A 23118-nucleotide genomic window follows, 5' to 3' on the forward strand; every position below is an offset into this window, starting at 1 on the left:
TTCCAGCCAAGAATACTGGAGCAGGTTGCCATTTCCTCCTCCAGGGGATCTTTCCAGGGAACCAGACCAGGGAACTAACCCGAGACTCTTGCGTCTCCTGCACTGGCAGGTGGGTTCTTTACCACTGTGCCACCTGGGAGGCCCTTGATGTGACTGTTGTTGTTTAGTCACTAAGTCATGTCTGACTCTTTAGCAACCCCATGGACTGTAGCTTGCTAGGCTCCTGTCCATGGGATTTCTCAGTAATCCCAAGAATACTGGAGTAGGTTGCCATTTCCTTCTCCAGGGGATCTTCCCAACCCAAGGATCAAACCTGCATCTTCTGCGTTGGCAGGCAGATTTTTTACCACCAGGGAAGTCCATCTGATCTTAGAAGAAGAGCAGGCAGAGATCTCCACTGAGGAAAGGCCATGTGAGCAAGTGTTCAGTGCATATTCTAAAAACAAAGACACCCACTTACTTAACTGCAGGACAATTATCAAAATCAGGAAATTGTTAGAATACTAATATGGACTTTATTTAGATTTTGCTAATTGTCCTAGGAGTGTCTTTTGTAGCAAAAGAAAGATTTGGAAAATGTATTGCATTCTCTCTTTCCTTTCAGAAAAGAAAAAAAAAAAAAAAGGTGGGGAGGTTTGGGGGGGGTGGTTTCATTGTAAAATAACTAGAAGGAATAAACCTGAGCAGAGGTTTCAAGAATCCCATAAAAGCAAACAAAGCAACTATGCAATGAAGCAATAATGAGGAAGTAATTACTGGAAAATGGAACCTTACGTTTGTGATATAAACACAAAATCACAGCAGCATGATTTCTTTTAAAGCAAACACACACGTTCCCACTCAGCGTGACAGCAGGGTCACAGGACCTGCCTTATCACCACAGAACGTGTCCACCTGGAGGACAGCTTGGGACGGACATTACTTCAAAAACTAAAGTTCAATATGAACCACCCATTATGCCTCAGCCATCAAAGGACTGTTATGTGTTTTCTTTCAAATGAACCCGATTCATTTCCAGCGATATGCTGGGTTGTTCCTTAAAAATCAGTTCTGCTGAAATGGTCTTTTCTTGGAATTTTCCTGCAATGTACTAGCCTCTCTCTACTGCCTACCACACATACTAGAGAAAATAGTTTGGAGCTTTACGCCCATCACACAAGCTATGCGACACTCTGAACGTGTTATTTCCAGAAGTGTCCTCATTTTGAAAAGCAGGGAGCCCACATTTTTTTTTTCTCGCAATCAGGATAAATTCCTGATTTCTTGTTGATTAGTATCTCAGATGGAATGGACTAGGAAATGCTCCCAGAGCCAGCTGTATTTTCACATGACCATATTTCTCTTGCAAACTCCAAGTCTGCACGCTCTGCATGATTTCAGACTGCGGCTCCCTGTGCGCTCTGGGCAGCGGCGCTCTGCACGGGAGTTTCTATCGTCACCCACTACCCGGACCTCTGTAGCACTCCTGTCCCCAGATAAGCATCGAGGTATGACAGATGAACGTCATATGAGATGGTGTGCCAGGGCGGGTCTGCGCAAATCTCACATCTTCCCTGAGGTCTCTCCCGCCTCTAGTGTGTTCTGGGCCTGTGGTAACGCAGTGCTCGCCAGCCTGGCTTTGTAGTGGCCGCAAACTGGAAAGGCCACCAGAGTCACCCCTTTTCTGGGAATACTCCTTCACACCAGGGGTGGGCGCCTGGTAGTCACACCTGTGCAGTAGGACCCGATTTCCTGGCTCCCAACTGCCTGGCACAGGGGTAGGCAACTCTGCCAAAATGAACCCAGTTAACTCTGTCACGCGAGGATTTAAAATTTCATTGGTGAAGGATTCTGAAGGGCACTGGACCACCAACATCCTTGGGGAAAAGGTCCACAACCAGCTGCAGGGAGTAACTCCCAAGCACTGTGTTATTTCCTGTCATTCCACCTTTTCTGAGTGGTTCATCAATGCCTCTCCACCCCCTCCCTTTCCCTTTTGCTTCTATACTCATTATCCTGACAATAAGTCGCCTTTTTGTCCAGTGAGAGTCAGTTGCTATCAACTGAAAGAAATTTACCAGACATAGATTCTGTGTTAAAAATACTTTAGAACTTTTTTCCTGCACTTACTAGTTTTTTGTATGTTGGCACAGCCTGAAAACTTTTAGGGCTTTAGCAAATTTTAAAAACTGGCTCCCCACATTATCAATTCTGTACATTTGGAATACTGCTTACAATCTTACCTAGGACAAGGGATACCTGGCTCAACATTGTAAGTACTTACTTCTCTATATTAAGGGACATCAGGTTCTAACTGCCTGCTGTAAGTAACCTCTCCCCACATTCTCATTAATATGCATGACGATAGACCCCCAAAAAAGGGGGGAAAGTCAGAACCAGCATTTTTTTAAAGGGCAACAAATAAAAATTCAGATAATATTTGCCTGCTAAGTTTGTCTAAACTTCCCATCTTTGCAGCCAAAGATGGAGAAGCTCTATACAGTCAACAAAAACAAGACCGGGAGCTGACTGTGGCTCAGATCATGAACTCCTTATTGCCAAATTCAGACTTAAATTGAAGAAGGTAGGGAAAACCACTAGACCACTCAGGTATGACCTAAATCAAATCCCTTATGATTATACAGTGGAAGTGAGAAATAGATTTAAGGGCCTAGATCTGATAGAGTGTGTGATGAACTATGGACTGAGGTTCATGACACTGTACAGGAGACAGGGATCAAGATCATCCCCATGGAAAAGAAATGGAAAAAAGCAAAATGGCTGTCTGGGGAGCCCTTACAAATAGCTGTGAAAAGAAGAGAAGCGAAAAGCAAAGGAGAAAAGGAAAGATATAAGCATCTGAATGCAGAGTTCCAAAGAATAGCAAGGAGAGATAAGAAAGCCTTCCTCAGTGATCAATACAAAGAAATAGAGGAAAACAACAGAATGGGAAAGACTAGAGATCTCTTCAAGAAAATCAGAGATACCAAGGGAACATTTCATGCAAAGATGGGCTTGATAAAGGACAGAAATGGTATGGACCTAACAGAAGCAGAAGATATTAACAAGAGGTGGCAAGAATACATAGAAGAGCTGTACAAAAAAGATCTTCACGACCAAGATAATCACGATGGTGTGATCACTCACCTAGAGCCAGACATCCTGGAATGTGAAGTCAAGTGGGCCTTAGAAAGCATCACTACAAACAAAGCTAGTGGAGGTGATGGAACTCCAGTTGAGCTCTTTCAAATCCTGAAAGATGATGCTGTGAAAGTGCTGCACTCAATATGCCAGCAAATTTGGAAAACTCAGCAGTGGCCACAGGACTGGAAAAGGTCAGTTTTCATTCCAATCCCAAAGAAAGGCAATGCCAGAGAATGCTCAAACCACACACTTGCACTCATCTCACATACTAGTAAAGTAATGCTCAAAATTCACCAAGCTAGGCTTCAGCAATACGTGAACCGCGAACTTCTAGATGTTTAAGCTGGTTTTAGAAAAGGCAGAGGAACCAGAGATCAAATTGCCAACATCCTCTGTATCATGGAAAAAGCAAGAGAGTTCCAGAAAAACATCTCTTTCTGCTTGATTGACTATGCCAAAGCCTTTGACTGTGTGGATCACAACAAACTGTGGAAAATTCTGAAAGAGTTTTGAATACCAGACCACCTGACCTGCCTCTTGAGAAACCCATATACAGGTAAGGAAGCAACAGTTAGAACTGGACATGGAACAGACTGGTTCCAAATAGGAAAAGGAGTAGGTCAAGGCTGTATATTGTCACCCTGCTTATTTAACTTCTATGCAGAGTACATCATGAGAAACACTGGACTGGAAGAAGCACAAGCTGGAATCAAGATTGCTGGGAGAAATATCAATAACCTCAGATATGCAGATGACACCACCCTTATGGCAGAAAGTGAAGAGGAACTAGAAAGTCTCTTGAGGAAAATGAAAGAGGAGAGTAAAAAAGTTGGCTTAAAGCTCAACATTCGGAAAACAAAGATCATGGCATCTGGTCCGATCACTTCATGGCAAATAGATGGGGAAACAGTGGAAACAGTGTCAGACTTTATTTTTGGGGGCTCCAAAATCACTGCAGATGGTGATTGCAGCCATGAAATTAAAAGATGCTTACTCCTTGGAAGAAAAGTTATGACCAACCTAGATAGCATATTCAAAAGCAGAGACATTACTTTGCCAACAAAGGTCTGTCAGTCAAGGCTATGGTTTTTCCAGTGGTCATGTATGGATGTGAGAGTTGGACTGTGAAGAAAGCTGAGCACAGAAGAATTGATGGCTTTTGAATTGTGGTGTTGGAGAAGACTCTTGAGAGTCCCTTGGAATGCAAGGAGATCCAACCAGTTGGTTCTAAAGGAGATCAGTCCTGGGATTTCTTTGGAAGGAATGATGCTAAAGCTGAAACTCCAGTACCTTGGCCACCTCATGCAAAGAGCTGACTCACTGGAGACGACTTTGATGCTGGGAGGGATTGGGGGCAGGAGGAGAAGGGGACGACAGAGGATGAGATGGCCGGATGGCATCACTGACTCGATGGACATGAGTTTGAGTGAACTCCGGGAGTTGGTGATGGACAGGGAGGCCTGGCGTGCTGCAATTCGTGGGGTCACAAAGAGTCAGACACAACTGAGCAACTGAACTGAACTGCTACAGAGAACATGCTCATCACCATTAAATAAGACTAATTTTCCACAGCAGAAAAATCACAAAACAAAGGGCAAGTAATAGGTTACTTAATACAAGATTTCAAGGAAACTGGAAGTGGAGCCTGGGAGCCTTGACATTAGCAATGAAGTCAAGCCTGGATCTGGAGCTGGGTGAGATCAAGTCGGGCTCACTGGTTGGATAACCTGGCAGCCCCAGCCCAACTACTCAGGGTTATCATCCAGCTATGGTGGGCAACCAGGACCCACAGCCACCCCTTCGCCCCATGGAGCTGACAATGGCCCAGTACCAGGCTCCCTGCTGACCCCTCCCCCACCTTCCCCAGGAGCACCTCCAGCCTCAACAGCACAGGCTGGCTGTGGCCAGACAGCCTACAGCCAGTTTGGCCAAGAAGATGCACAGAATGGGCCAAGCTCCACTGTCTAGATGCATAGGTGCCTACCACGCCAGCCAGCTAGCTTCAGCCCTCTGGCCCTCCCCTGACAAAGGGACAGGTGACTGCTCACCTGGCTGGAATGCAGATGGGCAAGGCTGTGGCCCTCCCAGTGTGAGGCTAGGCTATGGCCCACCAACATCACTGCCCCTCAGTGTCAGGACAGCTCCCTAACCCTGGTCTGTACGGCTCCTACCCTCAGGGCCACCCTGGGGCCCAGCCTCCCCGGTGATCTGCCCCACCGTGGGCCTCCAGCTCCACACTCCGAGCTGGGCAGAGTCTGGGGGGAGGGGACAGCCAGAGCCAGCCCAGTCATGTGTCCTCCTCCCCTCTTCAAGCTCTGCCCCCAGCATCCAAACGACTGGCCCCCAGGACCACAACCACCCATGCACTCTTCCCAGAAGCTAGGCTACCAGCTGCAATGAAACAGTTCCTGTGGACCAGCCAGGGGCCTTGGACCAATTATGGAAGTCCCTACCCAGGAGCAGCCACTTTCGTAAGGCAGCCAGGGCTTCCCAACCACTGCCTCCTAAGTGCCTGGACCCTGATGCCATCCCAAGCCCTATTGAGGTTACTGAGGATGACAGGAACAATCGGGGTTCAGTGCCACCTGTTACTGGAGTACAGGGCCAGGTGCTACCCTTAGTCACCACCAACCTCCTGGTGAATGACCAAGGGAACGCAACACCCGATACATCCGATGCACAACCTACACTATCCCGTGCCCGTCTGACACGGGGAAGGCTCAGGTGCCCCGGCAGCTGTCATCAGGCCGCTGGCAAGGCTGCCCCCAGAAGAGGCTTCACTGTGTATCACTGACCATGGGGAACTGGGCCCTTTGTGCTGTAATCACTGTAAACCACGTGTGTGCCCCTTCATGCAGTTCCTTGAGGGAGGGAAAAGCTTCCAGTGCTGCTTTTGCAGCTGTATCAATGATGTTCCCCAGCCCATCCCAGTGTTCTCAACATCCTGCTCATACCAGCAAATGAGTAGGTGCTTATGATGGTCTTGAGCTATCCCTGGGCTCTTACAGATTCTTGGCCACTATGGATCACTGCAAGAACAGCAAGTTCCCCAGGACTCTTATCTTCATGACTGGCCTCTCCTATAATGGCACCAGGAGTGGTCTTGTTAGGCTCCTCTGTGAGCAGCTCAAGGTGCTGTTAGACGTTCTGCCTAGGGAGGGAGGGCTTTGTCACCTGTGCTAAGGTGCTCCACCTGTACTAAGGTGCTCCACCTGTACCACGCAGAGAGCTCACTGGCCCAACTACAGATGACGGTTGTATCTGATGTGGGTAACATGCTGGATGGATTCCTGGTCAATCTCAATGAGTTTGGGCAGTTATCACCAGCTTATTGGATCAGATTCCAGAAAAATCTGCAGACACGAGGGAGACAAGAGACAATATTTGCTCCAGTTATCCAGGCCAGGATGGAGGCTCTGAAGGCTGCTGAGTGTCCAGGGAAGCTGTTTCTGTTCCACACCTGCCTGCTCACTGCAGAGGCTCCAGGGAGCCTGAATAACTGAGATGACAGGAAGCTGATCAGCATAGACAAGAAGCTGATCAGCATAGACAAGAGGACTCTGTTTCAGCCTCAGGCAGGTGCCTATCAGGTCCTGGCCAAAGAATGTGTGGCCCAAGGCTATGGTGTAGACCTCGCCCTCTTCCGGAGCCTGTGTGTGGATACGGTGATGCTCTCTGCAGTGCCCCAGTTCACCGGTGGCTCTCTGTAACACACCTGCCTTCAGGTGGAGCGTGACCAGCCACGGTTCCTTAGCAACCAGAGTCAGGATCTACAGAAGGTTGCTGGCTTTGGTGCTGTGCTGCGGGTCCAGACAAGCACTAATGTCCGTGCCACAGATCTCTCTGGGGCTTTCTACACGAGTGACACAACCGATGTGGGGCTGGATGGGGACAAGAAGGTGACTGGGGGGTTAAGCGTAACGTTTGGCTCAACGAGGGGAGTGCAGCCTTGCAGTGTGCTCTGCTCTACCCCGGCTGTGCAGGGCAGCCACGGCTCTGCCTCCATAGCCTGGGGCGGGGGGGCGGGATTCCAAACAGCCCTGTGACGATTCTTCCTGACGCTCTCATCACTCAGTGTGCCCAGATGTTGGCCTGTTACAGAAAGAACTGTGCGATCTCCTCCTCTGTAGGACAACTGATCCTTTCCGAGGGCAGGAAGCTGCTCCCAGTATACCAGAACTCTGTGTTGAAGAGTGATGTCCTGGAGCTGAGATCACTACTGATGACCATGCTTAAGTCTGACAGCTGGTTACCTCCACGGACGTGGCTGAGACCAATGTCTTCTCCTATCCTCAGCTCCTACTGTTGACAAAGTCTCCCATTGAGAATACCACTGAACCAGTAGTTGAAGCATCTAGAGTGTCTAAGCAACAGGGGTATGTATTTGCTGGAGAATGAGCTCAACTTCTTCCCTGGTGGGAGTGACTGTCCAGCAGGGTGTTGTCCAGAGCTTCTTCCACGTCACCTCCTTCAGTCAGACCACCAGTGGTCGGATGTTCTGCCAGTTTTGGATAATCTGCTGTCCAAGAAGGTGCCTCACTGATGGTCTGAGGGCACAAAGATGAAGCTTACCGTGGTGAAATGAGAGGACAAGCTAGATGCAGTGCAATACCTCCCGGTGAAAGACAAGAGCCTTGAGTGGGGGAGGATCCCATGGGGACCTTCTCTGTCAACAGGAACAAGGAGGTTTGGACAGTGACTGGGCTAGAGCACATGGGTAAACAGCATGGCATCCAGGCCAGCCTCCAGAGAGTACCCAGGACAGCAGAGAAACTGGGACAGCTCCACAGCTGGCAAGTCACATAAGCTGACCTTAAAGGAACATAAGAGACACCTTCTCTCTGGGCTCAAGTACCCGACCACTCTGTCATGCCCTGCTATTGGAAGGGGCCCTTATCCCCTTACATTACCCTCCTGTTCCTGCTAATCCTGTTGTGAGGAATGCAGTTTCTCACCTCACTGTATGTGATTTGGTGTTGGGGGCTTTGGAGCCACCCAGATCCTTGCAATATTACATGTCCCTTTGGACCAGCCTCTAAGAAGAGAAGGGCAGGTGAGGAGAGTAGGGATCCCAGGGAGAAGGGCTGCTAATTCAGCCGTGTTTCATAAACAAGTTGCTATGCTCGGGATAAACACACACACGTGCACAAGAGCAGGGTATAAACCACAGACAGCGGAGAGAAAAGCAGTCAGTCTTCAGGGTCTAGAAGTCAACAGCCAACTCACTCACTGAGGGGCTGATTAGCTTTCTAGCTCTGCTTCCGTGGCTCGTTCTTTCTCCTGCAGTGACTGGTGATCCCTTGGGGGAGAGAGGTGCATTATCAGACGCGAATGGGCCTGGGAACAGAGCTGCAAAGTGTCCTGAGACCCGAGAGAGGTATCAGCCTCCTTTCCAGCTGCGGAGGCCCCAATACTGGACGCTTCTGCAGGGAGCCTAGTCACCAACTTGCAACACCTCATAGAGCCAGCCCACATCTCACTCTGAGCTCCTGCTGGAAACACCGCTCTCCAAGCTGGAGGCTGACAAGAAAGCAGAGGTGGCTAGCCTCTCCTGCCAGGACACACTTTCTCCCCAGGCCTCGGTACTGACAGAGTGCCTGACGGTTATCTTCCAGCCAGACCTGGCTGGGGCAGGACAAGGGCTGGGCTTGACAGTGACCAGGTTTGCCTGCTCCCAGCCTGGGATACCCCTGCTCTGGACCTCCCATTTCTCTTCATTAGTTTATTTTTCAATGCATCTTCAATTTGTAAAGAAATAAAATTAAGTAGGGAATTCCCTGGTGGTCCAAGGGCCGCAGAGCAGCTAAAAAATTAAAATTAAAAAAAAAAAAAAAAAGATTTTAAGAAAACTGATCGTTTAAAGGAAAAAAAAAAAAGACACTCCAGGTAGAGCTTTTCCTCCTACCATACTGTGGAAGAAACAGCTAAGTGGCCCCCTGTATACATTCTCTTTAAATCCCCTTTAGCGATAGATGCTCTTCCGTTTTCTCTGGGTACACGGCTACCCAGCTCCATACCACATTCCCCAATCTCTCTTGCAGCAAAAGACAGCCGTGTGAGGAATTCGGGCCAACAGGAAGTGAACAGAAATGATGGGTATACCAGGGCTGGAGTCCATCCTTTAAAACAGCAAGTGCTGCTTTCCCTCCACTTTTCCACCTCTGCCTGTGGCCTAGAATGTGGTGTGGTTGAAGATGTTAACTGAAGACAGCATCCTCAAAGACTGCAAGACAACAAGGAAGATTAGATCTCACACCCTACCTACTCAGGACTACCTATCTCCCGATTTTACAAAGAGATTGTCTCAACCTTATTTATTTAAACGTCACACTTATAGCAACAAAAACAAAAAAATTAAAAACAACACTGAGACTTTTGCTTCCAAGTTGGAGTTAATAGGTAGAGCCAAGCCATCATTTTCACAGAAAACCTAGATGAAACTATACAGAGTAGTTTTAAAGATAATGAGAAACTGTTTTCCATGCAAAAAGGACAAGGTGAACTAAGATTCCAGAGAGGGAAGAGCCTTTCCTTAGTGAGCTAAAATCACTGGTCATTTTCTCTCCTCACGGTATTCACAGAATCTGATCATGGGCAGATTGACTTGCCATGGGCAGAAGAGCTCTACCAAGGAAGAGAAAAACCAACAGAGTTTATAAGAGCTACATAGGTTGGTGTGAAGAGTCCTGGTTATGTGACCAGTTTTCTGCACAGGACATTTATCAAGTGCTGGAGAAGCTAGGGAGATGGACTAGAAAGGTGATGTGAGGTCAACCATAATCTTACGCTTAGGAGGTAAGGTCATACTAGAGGGAGGAGCCTGCAACAAACACACAATGGATCCCATCCTTGAGACACTGCACTCACTAGAGTAAACTGAATCCACCTAAAAACTCTGCCCAGCCCACCAAACTCAAGACCTGGTTAGACGGAGGTGCTCAGGCCCTTCCCATATCTCTAAGAGAGCAAACGGTGAAAAAAAACAAAACTGACTTTAGTCTCTGCCGGTCTTTTATTCATAACATCCAGCAACCAATCAAAAACCCCCGCTTTCCCAGGCGGCTGGGAGAGAACAGGAGTGTGACTGAAGGAGAGAAGGCACAGTATAGAGTAGCTTTATGTTTCAGTACTGCTGGTCTTGGGATATGTGTTTCCCTGGTGGCCCAGTGGTAAAGATTCTGACTGCTAATGTGGGAGATGTGGGCTGGGAAGGTCTCCTGAAAAAGCAAATGGCAACTCACTCCAGGACTCTCGCCTGGGAAATCCCATGGACAGAAGTGTCTGGAGGGCTAGAGTCCATGGGGTTGCCAAAGAGTAGGACACAACTTAGCGACTAAACCACCACAGCAACACAGTCTTGGGGCGTCTCTCACACCCGAACCTCCCCCTCTAGTTTCACGTCCCCAGAAGTAGAGAATCCTCCTGTTTAATTTTTTTAACATTTCTAAAACTGCAAGAATAATTTTTGGACATCAGACTCTTCTAGGAAGCCAGAGCCCCCTTTCTACCAATGAGCTCAAAATCATCATGATCATCTCATTCTTTTCACTCATTCAGCAAATATTTCATTTCTATTTATATGTAAAGATCTATACCCTGTATTTGGAGAAGGCAATGGCACCCCACTCCAGTACTCTTGCCTGGAAAATCCCATGGATGGAGGAGCCTGGAAGGCTGCAGTCCATGGGGTCGCTGAGGGTTGGACACGACTGAGCGACTTCACTTTCACGCATTGGAGAAGGCAATGGCACCCCACTCCAGTGTTCTTGCCCGGAGAATCCCAGGGGCGGGGGAGCCTGGTGGGCTGCCGTCTATGGGGTCGCACAGAGTCGGACACGACTGAAGCGACTTACAATAGCAATACCCTGTATTTGACAATGCAAATGAAAGGTAGGCCTTTTTCAAGTCCTCAAGAATTCTGCAATTTTTAGAGAAAAAGAAGACAAAGATCATCATGATTTTTGAGATAAAAGAGAATAAAGAAGCTTTTTTAAAGGACACTATTTAAAGGGGTTTACATATGAATATGGAGAAGGCAATGGCACCCCACTCCAGTACTCTTGCCTGCAAAACCCCACGGATGGAGGAGCCTGGTGGGCTGCAGTCCATGGGGTCTCGAAGAGTTGGACACGACTGAGCGACTTCACTTTCACTTTTCACTTTCACGCATTGGAGAAGGCAATGGCAACCCACTCCAGTGTTCTTGCCTGGAGAATCCCAGGGGCGGGGGAGCCTGGTGGGCTGCCGTCTACGGGGTCACACAGAGCCGGACACGACTGAAGTGACTTAGCAGTAGCAGCAGTATGCAGAATGAAAACTGCACACAAACTGAGAAGCATTTTGAGCACAAGTATTTCTCAAGTTGTCTCACTTTTCCTCTTCACATGACTAACGACAAAACCAAGGAAGATTTAAGCAATCTGTCCAGTCACAGGAAAGCTGGATTGAAAGTCAAGATGAGAATGCAAGTTTCTACATTTTCCACCTACTGCCATTTCTTAGTCATAGTCCCTGGTGGCCCAGATGGTAAAGAATCTGCCTGCAATGCAGGAGACCCAGGTCCAAACCATGGGCTGGAAAGATTCCCCTTGAGAAGGAAATGGCCACCCACTCACTCCAGTATTCTTGCCTGGAGAATTCCATGGTCAGAGGAGCCTGGTGAGCGAAAGTCCATGGGATCCCAAAGAGTTGTCCACGACTGAACGACTAACTCTTTCACTTTCAGTCATATTCCTGAGATATTCTATGAATCAATTTTACTTTTAATTATTTCATAAATAACTTAATCTGATTGTTGAAAAATTATCAGTGGTTTAAAATGAGACTTTCACTTTAAACTCAACCTTTGTGCTTATTTTTTGCTATTCATATAATTAGCTATTTTTGCTATTCATATTATCAGCTATACATGAATTGAGACAGAGGCTGAGTTTCATTTCCCCTACTAAGAAAATGTCTGTTTCTAGGAAACCAGAACTAACACTAATTAACTTAGCTATCCTGAAAATAACCTGCTTCCTTTTCCTACATACAAACCACGCCTGTACAAGAGGCAATAAAGATATCACCCTTTAGTGTGTACAGCAGAGGTCTCTAACAGGTACTTCTATCACAATCATGTGTCCGTTTTAACACTGGTTTGTCTTTTTTTTCGGCCATGCTGCGTGGTGGGATTGAACCCAGGCCATGACAGTGAAGATGCCAAGTCCTAAGCACTGGACTGCCAGGGAACTTCCTTGGGTTGTCTTTTTATTGTTGAGTTAGAAGAGTGCTTTATACATCCTAGATAACAGGCCTCTTATCTGCTATATGATTTGATTTTCAAATACTTTCTCCCATTCTATGGATTCTCATTTCACTTTCTTCATGGTCTCCTTTGAAATACAGTTCTTAATGTTGATCCAGGACAATTGATTATTTTTTTTTCCCTTTGGTTGCTGATACTTTTGGAGTCATGGACAAAAAAATAAACCATGGCCTGATCAAAGTCTACAAAGGTTTATCCCTATGTTTTTTTCCTAAGGATTTTGTAGTTGTAACTCTTACATTTAGGTCTTTGATCTTTTGCATGTGCCAGTTGCCCCCACACCACTTTTTAAAAAGGTCATTCTCTCTCCCCTTGAATTATCTACTCTTGTAGAAAAATCAGTTGACCACAAATGAAAGGGTTTTAGTTCTGCCCCAATCTGCGACCCCTACATTGGCAGTGCAGTCTTAGCCACTGGAGTATCAGGGAAGTCCCTACAGTAAGTTTTAAAATTGGAAAGGGTGAGTCCTCCAACTTTGTTCTTTTTTTTCAAGGCTTTGTCTATTCTGGGTCCTTTATGTTTTCATATGAATTTTAGGACCAGATTTAACTATTACCAAAAAAATCCAGCTGATATTTTGATAGGAGTTGCACTGAATTTGTCAGAGAAGGCAATGGCACCCCACTCCAGCACTCTTGCCTGGAAAATCCCAGGGACGGAGGAGCCTGGTGGGCTGTAGTCCACGGGGTCGCTAAGAGTCAGCCATGACTGAGTGACTTCACTTTCATGCATTGGAGAAGGAAATGGCAACCCACTCCAGTGTTCTTGCCTGGAGAATCCCAGGGACGGGGGAGCCTGGTGGGCTGCCGTCTATGGGGTCGCAGAGTTGGACACGACTGAAGCGACTTGGCAGCAGCAGCAGCACTGATTTTGTAGACCAATCTCAAGTCTTTCAATCCCTTAACGTTTGGATGTCTTTGCACTTATTGAGACCTTTGATTTCTTTCAGAATGCTTTTGTAGTTTTCAGTATCCAAGTCCTACAATTTTTCTGTTGCATTTTTCCTAAACATTTAATTCTGTTTGATGCTGTGTGTGCAAAAGCTGTCCTTTACTGGCTTTACGGAAACGAATGCGAACCGGCTGCCCTTCCAGTTCATGCTCACTACAAAGGCAGAGGGGAGGGCACAGGCCCAGAACATGTCAGAGGTGAAAGAGAGCTCAGAAGAAAATGCAGAACTCGGGGCAGACCTGCACTGGCACACAGGTCTCCTGCAACATCCACCTGTCGTACCTTGGTGCTTATCTAAGAGGCAGGAAAGTGCTGCAGAGAAGTGCTGCAGGGCGGTGAGAGACAATGATGCCTCCTGTGCAGAGCATCCCTGCCCAGAGCACACCGGGTGTGGCGGACGGAAACCAGGCCGCTGTGTGCACTTGGAGGCCTGCGTTTCTGAATTATCAATGGGAATATGGTAACACCAAAATGTAGATTTATTTTACGGCTGGCTTTGGAAGCACTTCTTAGTCCATTCCATATGAGGTAACTTCACAAAAAATCAGGAACTTATCCTGATGGCAAGGAAAAAAATGTGGATTCCCTTCTTTTCTAAATGCGCCTGCCAAAAGAAAGAGGACACTTCTGGAAATATATGTTCAGAGTGAGGCACAGCTTATGTGATGGGAGTAAAGCTCCAAACTATTTTTTCTAGTATGTGTGGTAGGCAGTAGTGAGAGGCTAGCTCATTTCAGGAAAAATCCAAAGAAAGATCAACCTCTATAACCAACTCTCAAGAGATGAAATCTATTGTCATTCCTAATACCCAAAGTCCTCAAAAACTAATTTAAGTTGTGAATTGTCAAATCCAGCGACATGACAGATGAAGACAAACCTGAATACAATCTGGTCTTGTTAACTTACTACCTGGGCCAGTTATTTAAATGGTCTGGAATTCAGTCTTACTTGTAAAATGGAGATAATATTCACTTACCCAAGCTCTTGTGAAGATTAGATAGGTAAAAAAGCTGGGAGAGGCTCTGACCACAGTAAATGGTACCTATTACTATCACTTTAAAATTTTTTAAATTTACTTTGGGCTGTGCTGGGTCTTCGCTGCCGCACGGGCTCTTCCCTAGGCGTGGCACGCAGGGCTCCTGGTCACTGCGGCGCGCGGACTTCTCGCTGCAGGGGCTTCTCTTGTCGCAGAGCGCGGGCTCTACGGCCCGCAGGCTTCCGCAGCTGTGGCTCCCGGGCTCTAGAGCACAGGCTCAGCAGCAGCTGTGGCGCACGGAAGCTTAGTTGCTTCTCAACATGTGGGATCTTCCCGGACTAGGGATCAAACCTGTGTCTCCTGCATCGGCAGGGGGACTCTGCAACGCTGAGCCACCAGGGAAGCCCCCTTATGGCTACTATTATCCCTTACCCCTCCTTACTGAAACACCCTCCATTTCCTTGGGCTTTCTCACACCACTTCCCAATACTTCTCTTCTTTCCCAGTCAACCTTCTTCAACAGTGGTGTGTGTGTGCCCGTGTATCTTCTCCCAAGAACACTAGGATTCCCCAATATTACATCCTTTGCGCCTCCTCTGCTTGCCTAGCGCCCTTTTTACCTACTTTACCAACCTCCATGGCTTCAGCCACCACCCCCTCATTCCTTCAACTAAGATCTCCGCAGCTCCTATCACCAGGCACAATTCAAATAGTAAAATTCAGATGTTTGCTGAAGGGGCTTACTTATTAAGCTGAAAGAGGCTTATTATTTGGCATAATTCAAAACCACCACACTGGACTGGTCAGTACTTTATCTGTAGTTTCTAAAGCTTTCCAAATCATAAAAATTGTTGAATATTTTCCCCAACCTCGACGTGTAGAGGAACACTGGATCACATGCATAGTCTCAGTATAACTGCATACTTTTTACTCTACTTAGAAATATCAGAAAACAGCAGACTAATTTACAACAGATCACATTCGAAAATGAGCCCCCAACACAGGGTCCCAGCCCTTTAGGGTCTTATAGTACACATGTATTATTTCTACAGTCAGACGGAAAAACTATTTTAAAACAAAAGGGAAAATCACCACTTTAATCTTCATAATGGGTCTTGAAGGTAGTCTTAAAGACAACAGACGTTATGATAAATTTTCTGAGCTTGAATCAGGCAATAGCAAAGGGTTTACTTGCTTAATTCACATTAAGTCACAAATTATAAATTATATTATAGAAGTCTTCTTAGAAGCAATTCAGAAGGCAACTGGCTTTTGAGGCCACAAACCATGTATTTAATCAAGTAAGGCACACCCACTCAGAATGCAAACACAGCCTCTACCCATCCCTCTCAATTGCCTATTCTGCCAATAAACACTGCTTCTTTCTTTCAAAAATGGAATCTAATTGAATCTCAACCAATTAACTACTTGTCAGAACACTATGAAGTTTCTAGGCCACCTAGGCCAACCTTAAAAAATGGGCAAGCCTGCCTGCCCTGAATACACAAGTTCTAAGATACTATATTAAGAATACAGTGGGGTGAGGGGGGGGGGGCGGGGGAGAAGAATACAGTGATTTATATGTTAAATACTGGTCTCATTTCCCAAGAATTTTTATTAACGACAATTCCTGAGTTCCTCAAATGACTCTGGAATCTTTCAGATCCAACTAGTAAGACTTGAAATGTTCTTCCTCTTGGAACAAAAAGCACTTGAAACATCTAATCCCATGAGTTGTAAGCAGTTACAACATTATTTCTGCAAAGCTTTCACGTCTTCTGATGTCTCATCAGGCCCTGTGAAACCTAAGCAGGTATATTCACCATTCTAGCTACTCCTCCAGTTCCTGTGTCATGACCCAGCTTCTTTTCCCAGGTACTGTTTCCTCTCAGTGGAAACAAAAGCTAGCAGCTACTTAGTAAACCACCTTTCATTAGTTATTCATTTGCCTTCTGCGAAGTAGCAAAGCCAGTACTTTGTTCTACTTTATCTTATTACTGAAATAAGAACATAACTTGTGTGCCAATTCCTTAAGATAAAATCTTATTTACTGGGGTAGCTAGAAGGCTGTCATTCTTCTAATTATCTCGTAAAACTATTCCTAAAGGACTGGTGATGGACAGGGAGGCCTAGCATGCTGCGGTTCATGTGGTCACAAAGAGTCGGACACGACTGAGCGACTGAACTGATACTGAATGGGAAAAAAACTTACATTCAAACTCTCTCAAAGGCACATCATTTTTTTCTTCTATATTGTTAACTAATTTAGGAAAGTTAAATGTGTAAACAAATCTCAAAAGTTCTTCAAAGAAATGGAAGACAGAAAAAATGTAATGTTAACAAGGAGCTTTAAAAGTAGAAACCAACAGTACTATATTTCAGGTGCAACCAAAATACGGCATTTATTTAACCAAATGTTAAATCCACAGTAATAAACTCTTGGTAATTAAGATCATTGAATACTCCAAATTGCTGCTAAGAAAATTTCCTGCAAAACCTCTAGAGGTCTTTAAAAATAGGATAGAATCACCTATCAAGATTAGTTTTAATGATATAGTTTTAATAAAGTCCTACAAATAGATAAAGGGACTGAATTACATAAACCCCTAAGGTTCCTTCCCGCTCTTAATTCTGCCAAAGCTTTCAATTCTAACTCTTTCAAAGCTTCCCTAATGCTAACTGCCACCTTTTACCTCAAAAATCTTGACTCTCTTCTCTCACTCCCTCTGAATGGCAGAGAAGAAAAATTACCGCTTCTCTTCCTTGTGAAAACTCTATCTACCATCGTCATTAAAAAACAGTAATGTCTACACATTTAAGGACGGCTATTGTACAGGAAAAAACCCTGATTTTCCTGTGATATCTCTCCTTAATTCTCACACTGCCATACCACTAACACTTCTGACCACATGTGTGTGCGGGGGGCGGGGGGGACCGGTGGGGAGAGGGGCTGCTACATACCACCAAGCAATACTGTGACAGAGATGGGTGTCCTTCAATTTTTTTTCTTTTTTAAAAAAACAAGAATATCACTAATTTACAATGCTGTTAGTTTCAAGTGTAGGAGTCCTACAATTTAACTCGCTTCTACACTGCCAAGAGACAGCATCAGATCCCACAGGGAAGAGTTTGGTCCCACAAGCCTGCCCTACTCCACCCCCAACTTCTCATGCTAGGATCAAGTCCAGGCTATTACCTGTGCTTCTGACCAATCAGAGGCTCTGGGGACCCCTTCCTGGTGTTTGGTTAATTTACTAGAGCAGCTCACAGATCCCAGGAAGACTCTTTCCTTACTGTTCACCAGTGTGTTATAAAAGGAGATGATAACAACGCTGGCAAGGAATGTGGGGAGGGGCACAAAGCTTCCAGGTGCGCCGCTGTCCCAGCCCCTCCATGTGGTCAGCAACCCAGCAGCTCTCTGAACCCAGGTCCTCTCTGGACTTTTATGAAGGCATCATCACGCAGGCATGATTGATCATTAACTCCATTTCCAGCCTCTCTCCCCTATCTGGAGAACTGGGGGTGGGGCTGAGAATTCCAAGCTTCTTTTCTTGTTTTATTATTTTTGGCTGCATCGGGTCTTAAGTCGTGGCAGTGGCGTTCGGACCCCGTCGCAGCGCCGGGACTCAGACACTCCGTTGCAGTAGCATCTTAGTTCCCCGACTAGGGACGGAACCCGTGTCCCGTGCGTTACAAGGCAGACGTTTAACCACTGGACCACCAGGGAAGTCCCAAATTCCAAGCTTCTAATCATGACTTGGTCTTTTTGGTGAGCAGGGCTCCCATTCAGGAGCCGAATGAGAGTCAGCACATTAGAACAAAAGATGTTTCTATTATCCAGGAAATGTGAAACTGAGTCAGAAACTGGAGGTCAAAGACCAAATATTAGAACAAAAGATGCTCCCAGGATTTTTATCACTTAGGAAATTACACAGGAGTGGGTGTGGATATATACATATTTTTCTCCTATAAATCTCACAGCTATCGTAAAAGAAAAAAAAAAAAAACAGAAAATAACAAGTGTTGGTGAGCATGTGGAGAAACTAGAACCCTTGTGCGTTGTTGATGGAAAGGCAAAGTGGTACAGCCACCGTGTCAAACAGCATGTTTCCTCCAAAAAATTAAACATACCATATGATCCAACAATTTCACGTCTACGTATATACCTGAAAGAACTACGAGCACGGTTTAAGAGTTATTGGCTGACAGTGGTATTATTCACAACTGAAACTTGGAGGCAACCTGCAAAATGCGGTATATATACACACAATCAAATATTATTTGGGCTTTAAAAAGGAATGAAATTCTGATACATGCTACAACATACGTGAATCATGAGGATGCTATGCTAAAAAAAAAAAGTCAGTCACCAAAAGACAAAAAAGCGGAACGTGGAAGGGCAGTTACCAGGGACTGGAAGGGGGAGAGAATGTGGAGATACTGTTCAATGGCTACAGAGTTTCAGATTTACATGATGAAAAGAGTTATGGAGCTGGATGGTGTGGATGGCTGCATGACACTGTGAATGTATTTAAGTCCACTGAAGTGGACACTTACAAATGGTTAAGATGGTAAATTTTATGATATGTGTATTTTACCACAGTAAAAAAAAAAAAAAAATTGGAAAACAGAACACAAAACCAAACAATAATATCTGATTGTTTCATATTGCCCTTTCTACCACAGCATCTATTGATATTTACTCAAACTCTAAACCCAAATCCAACGAAGAGGCCAGCATACACATTCACCCCTTCAAACACAGAAATGTAGACTCCTGAGAGCGTAGAGGGATCTTAGAAGTTTCTAACTTCTCTTCTGTTCGTTAAAGGACAAAGGGGGGACGTCCCTGAGGGTCCAGTGGTTTAGAGTCCATGCTTCCAATGCAGGGGGCTCAGGTCCATTCCTGGTCAGGGAACTAAGATTCCACATGACTCGGGGCATGGCCAAAAAACAAAAAAGTGGAATATGTGAGCAAATGAACTTATATCTCAGATTTAAAAACCACATTACATTCTCTTCTTAGTAAAAGCAAGACACAAGTCTGTGCACTTAACACCTTAGGTGTATTTTTATGGCATAATTTGCCATATTTCCCCCAGAAACTGGGGAAAATAATACACAGAGCAACAGCGTGCTCTGGTGCACCACAGCACATCCCTTCAGTTAAAACAAACACAACTCTGCTGCTGCTGCTGCTGCTGCTGCTGCTAAGTCGCTTCAGTCGAGTCCGACTCTGTGCGATCCCATCGACTGCAGCCTACCAGGCTCCTCCGTCCATGGAATTTTCCAGGCAAGAGTACTGGAGTGGGGTGCCATTGCCTTCTCCAACTCTAAAAAATATTTTAAAGATATTCTTGCTCTCATGAAATTTCTTTTGCTTAAGAAAAGAGAAAGTGGGAAAAACAACATCCCACAGCCAAGTCCTCCTATTAGTATAAAAGTTAATACCTAAAGTCTTTGTCTTAAAAAAAAAAAAAAAACAACCCTCATGAGAAATTGTTTTCTAGAAGGGATAGTGCGGCCCCTAATATTCTTTGGGCACTCCACCAAACCATTCTTCCAAATGCCACCTGTGTGTCTTGAGCGAAAATTTTCACTAAGATATATTAGAAAAAGTCAAGTTTTCCAATTATATAGATTTTTAAATTTCATTTCAGCAGCTTAATATTTCTTCAGTGTATCAGTCAGCAATCTCTGAAGAAATGTCACGCCCACCAGTGCTAAAGAATTCAGGATTATCGGACAGAGAAATCTTATTTACTGTGAATACTAACTCCGAACACAAGTATGTTAAGCGAAAAGAGCACTTAAACACAAAGCACCTCTAACGCGTGAACACCTTTCTCTTGATTTCCTCCTCACTCTTAAATATCATAATGCACCCTGCAATGTATTTTCCGATTTCCACCATTAGGTTTCCCTGTTACAGTCTCTACCACAACAATTTTAACTTATTAGCCATTGCTAGGAAAACAACTTTTTCAATGTGCTTATAATGAGCTGATTCTTATCACTTCCTGTCTCACACAATTATTTCTTCAAAAATGGAAACAAAAATTTTTGAGTCTGTGTATTATGTTGTCTTATGCCTTAAAACTTCAGGGGAGGCCAAGACTCTTTTAAGTATTTCCCCTCTAACTGTTACAGACTTAACATCTCAAGAAGACCCGGAGAAACACCTATTTTCTGTTTCACGCCAGATAGTATCAGACCTATCTATTGTATTTACTGACTGGGGGAGAAGGCTGGCACATATGTATGGTAATACCAAACTACATTACAACAGTCACATTTCCTGCTATGGGGAACAGACTATTTCCGAAAAAAAAAAAAAAAAAAAAAGATTTCCTTAATTTCTTAATGAGATTTATCAGTATTAAAGTCAACTGCAAATATCACAACACTCTTCCACCAACACTGACCTTTCATCTTTTTAACCAGCTTCAAAAACACATTTCAGAATACCTGTCAGTCCACAGAACTGGAAAGTTGACAGTCATTACTGCTCTGAATTCAGAACTTTTCAAAATATTTCAGAAATGCCAGGGCTTGGTTGGTGACTCAGCCTTGGTGAATTAGTAGACAGACTCATTGCAAGTTGTGCGTTTGGGCTCAGTCTCGTCTGAGTCTTTGCGACCCCATGGACTGTTAGCCCTCCTGGCTCCTCTGTCCAAGAGACTATCTTGGCAAGAATACTGGTGTTGGTTGCCATTTCCTTCTCCAGGGGATCTTCCCAACCTAGGGATGGACCCCGTGTCTCCTGCATTGGCAGGTGGATTCTTTACTGCTGACCCACCTGGACTTCCCTCATCACAAGTCATCACCAGGCTAAAAAATTCCCGTGTGTGATAGCACTCCTGCAAGGGGTCAAAAGGACCACCTGATTCAACCTGGAGCCCGGGATGGTGCGGGGGGGGGGGGGGGGTGGAGATTCTCACCGAGGACCAAGACCATAGTGCTATTAAGCCTCTGGACTGGGTTCACTGCCAGATTTGTGGTCCAAAGTCTTGCTTTGCAGAAAGTTTCCAACTGGTACCACCTCCTAACTTTTCCTTGCCTCCTGAGGATTCTAAATGTGGTTTTCCCTGGAGGGCTTCAGAGCTTCTAGGAGGAAGCAAAACCACCTGAAAGGGCTAGAGGAGGGAGCCTCCGGAGGGGGAAAAAAACAAAAAACAAAAAAAACCAAGAGCCCACGAGTGGACCCTCCCGGGCTCCGAGGGGCAGGGGGGCACTCCCTGCCTCCCCAGAGCGGCAGCACCCACTTCTGGCGGGATCGGGTAGCAGAAGCAGAGCCAGACCTCCCGGGTCGGGTGGGGTGAGGTGGGGGAAAGACCTCAGGCGCAGAGAGATAGGGGAGCCCCAGCGGCCGCCCTTGAGCCTCCCGGCCGCGGGAAGGCCGGGTCAGCGCCAGGACGCGGCCGCCGGCACCCCTGAGCCCCGCGGACGGTCACTGCGACCTCCCCGCCGCCTCTCCTCATGGGCGCCGGCTCGCGAGCACCGAGCCCCCCGGTCCCCGGCCGCCCGGTCCCTCCGTACCTGGCCGGCAGAGGCTGCGGCGGCCGCGGCGCTGCTCCTCACGTATCCGTTCCGCACTTCCCCGTTCGCCACGCAGCTGTTCGCCCGCACCGGGCGACGGGAGCAGCAGCAGCCTCCGGGATCCGGCCGCATCGTCCCGGCGGCACCCAGGCGGCCACAGGCAGACGCTCTCTGTAGGCGGCGGCCGAAGGAGCTGCGGCCCCGAAGTCCCGCTCCGCGCCCCTCCCGCCTCCCCGAAACCGGAAATGGCTGCACGCCGCCGCCGCTTCCCTGCGGGGCCGTCACGCGGGGGCGGGGCCCGCTCCCGCCGAAGCCTGCGGCGCGCCCAAGGCGGGGCCCCCGGGAGCCCGAGACCCGGCCAGGGGGAGCGCGGCAGGAGTGGCGTGCGCCTAAGGGGGCCGCTGGCCAATCAGGAGCGGGGGAGGAGGCGGACCCTCTCTCCTCCTGGCCAATCACGGGCTAGAACGACGCGGTTCCGCGGGTGTGTTGGGAGGGTTTGTTGGAGGGGGACAGCTTGGACCTGGGAGTTGGGTCTCTAGAGCGGGTTCCCGGTTCTCTTGGACTGGTGGCGCCCTCCCTGCCTTTGTCTCAGGGGAAGTGCTCGGTTTGATTCCCAGCCTTCTATTTAATTAGCTAATTCTCACGGTACCTTTTTTAAATTTTTTTAACATTCCCTCACCATTCTTCAATGCTCATCGTAAGTAACACAGTTTAAGTAATAATTCACATGTCTCTTTGCCCTTCACATCTGTTCAGTTTCAGGGTTCTCTGTACAGTTTCTTTTGTACAGAGAGTCAAGAAACTTGGTCTTGTTCCAGGTCTGCCAGTAACCAGAAGCTAAACCTGAGTATTTAACCACGTTGGGAGCCAAATTCTTTCAAATGGAGTGAATACTTCCTGCTTAATAGACTCATTGCAAGAATTCTATTAATGAGCCATTTTGCACCTATCACAATACTCATACTAGAAGCATTGTATATATATTTATATACATTATTTTTCACCTATTTTTATCTATATCCCCATATTTATTAGAGAGGAAATAGTGGTTTAGTCACTAAATCGTGTCGGACTCTTGAGACCCCATGGACTGTAGCCTACCAGACCCCTCTGTCCATGGGATTTTCTAGGCAAGCATACTGGAGTGGCCTGCTATTTCCTGCTCCAGGGGATCTTCCTGACCCTGGGATCGAACCCAGGTCTCCTGCACTGCAAGCAGGT

The 23118-nt window shown here is 46.4% G+C and overlaps 1 protein-coding gene across 1 annotated transcript in view; it reads right to left on the reverse strand.

The window, feature by feature from the left end:
- SPTLC2 (serine palmitoyltransferase long chain base subunit 2) overlaps nt 1-22144 on the reverse strand; it is a 99876-nt gene extending 77732 nt beyond the window's left edge. The window contains exon 1 of the mRNA XM_004010819.6: nt 21898-22144. Within this exon, the coding sequence (XP_004010868.1) occupies nt 21898-22029 (132 nt within the window). The 5' untranslated portion in view covers nt 22030-22144. The remainder of the gene's footprint in view (nt 1-21897) is intronic.
- Nucleotides 22145-23118: the final 974 nt, after the last annotated feature.

Source organism: Ovis aries, chromosome 7, assembly GCF_016772045.2.
Source record: "Ovis aries strain OAR_USU_Benz2616 breed Rambouillet chromosome 7, ARS-UI_Ramb_v3.0, whole genome shotgun sequence".
NCBI classification, from domain to species: Eukaryota; Metazoa; Chordata; class Mammalia; order Artiodactyla; family Bovidae; genus Ovis; species Ovis aries.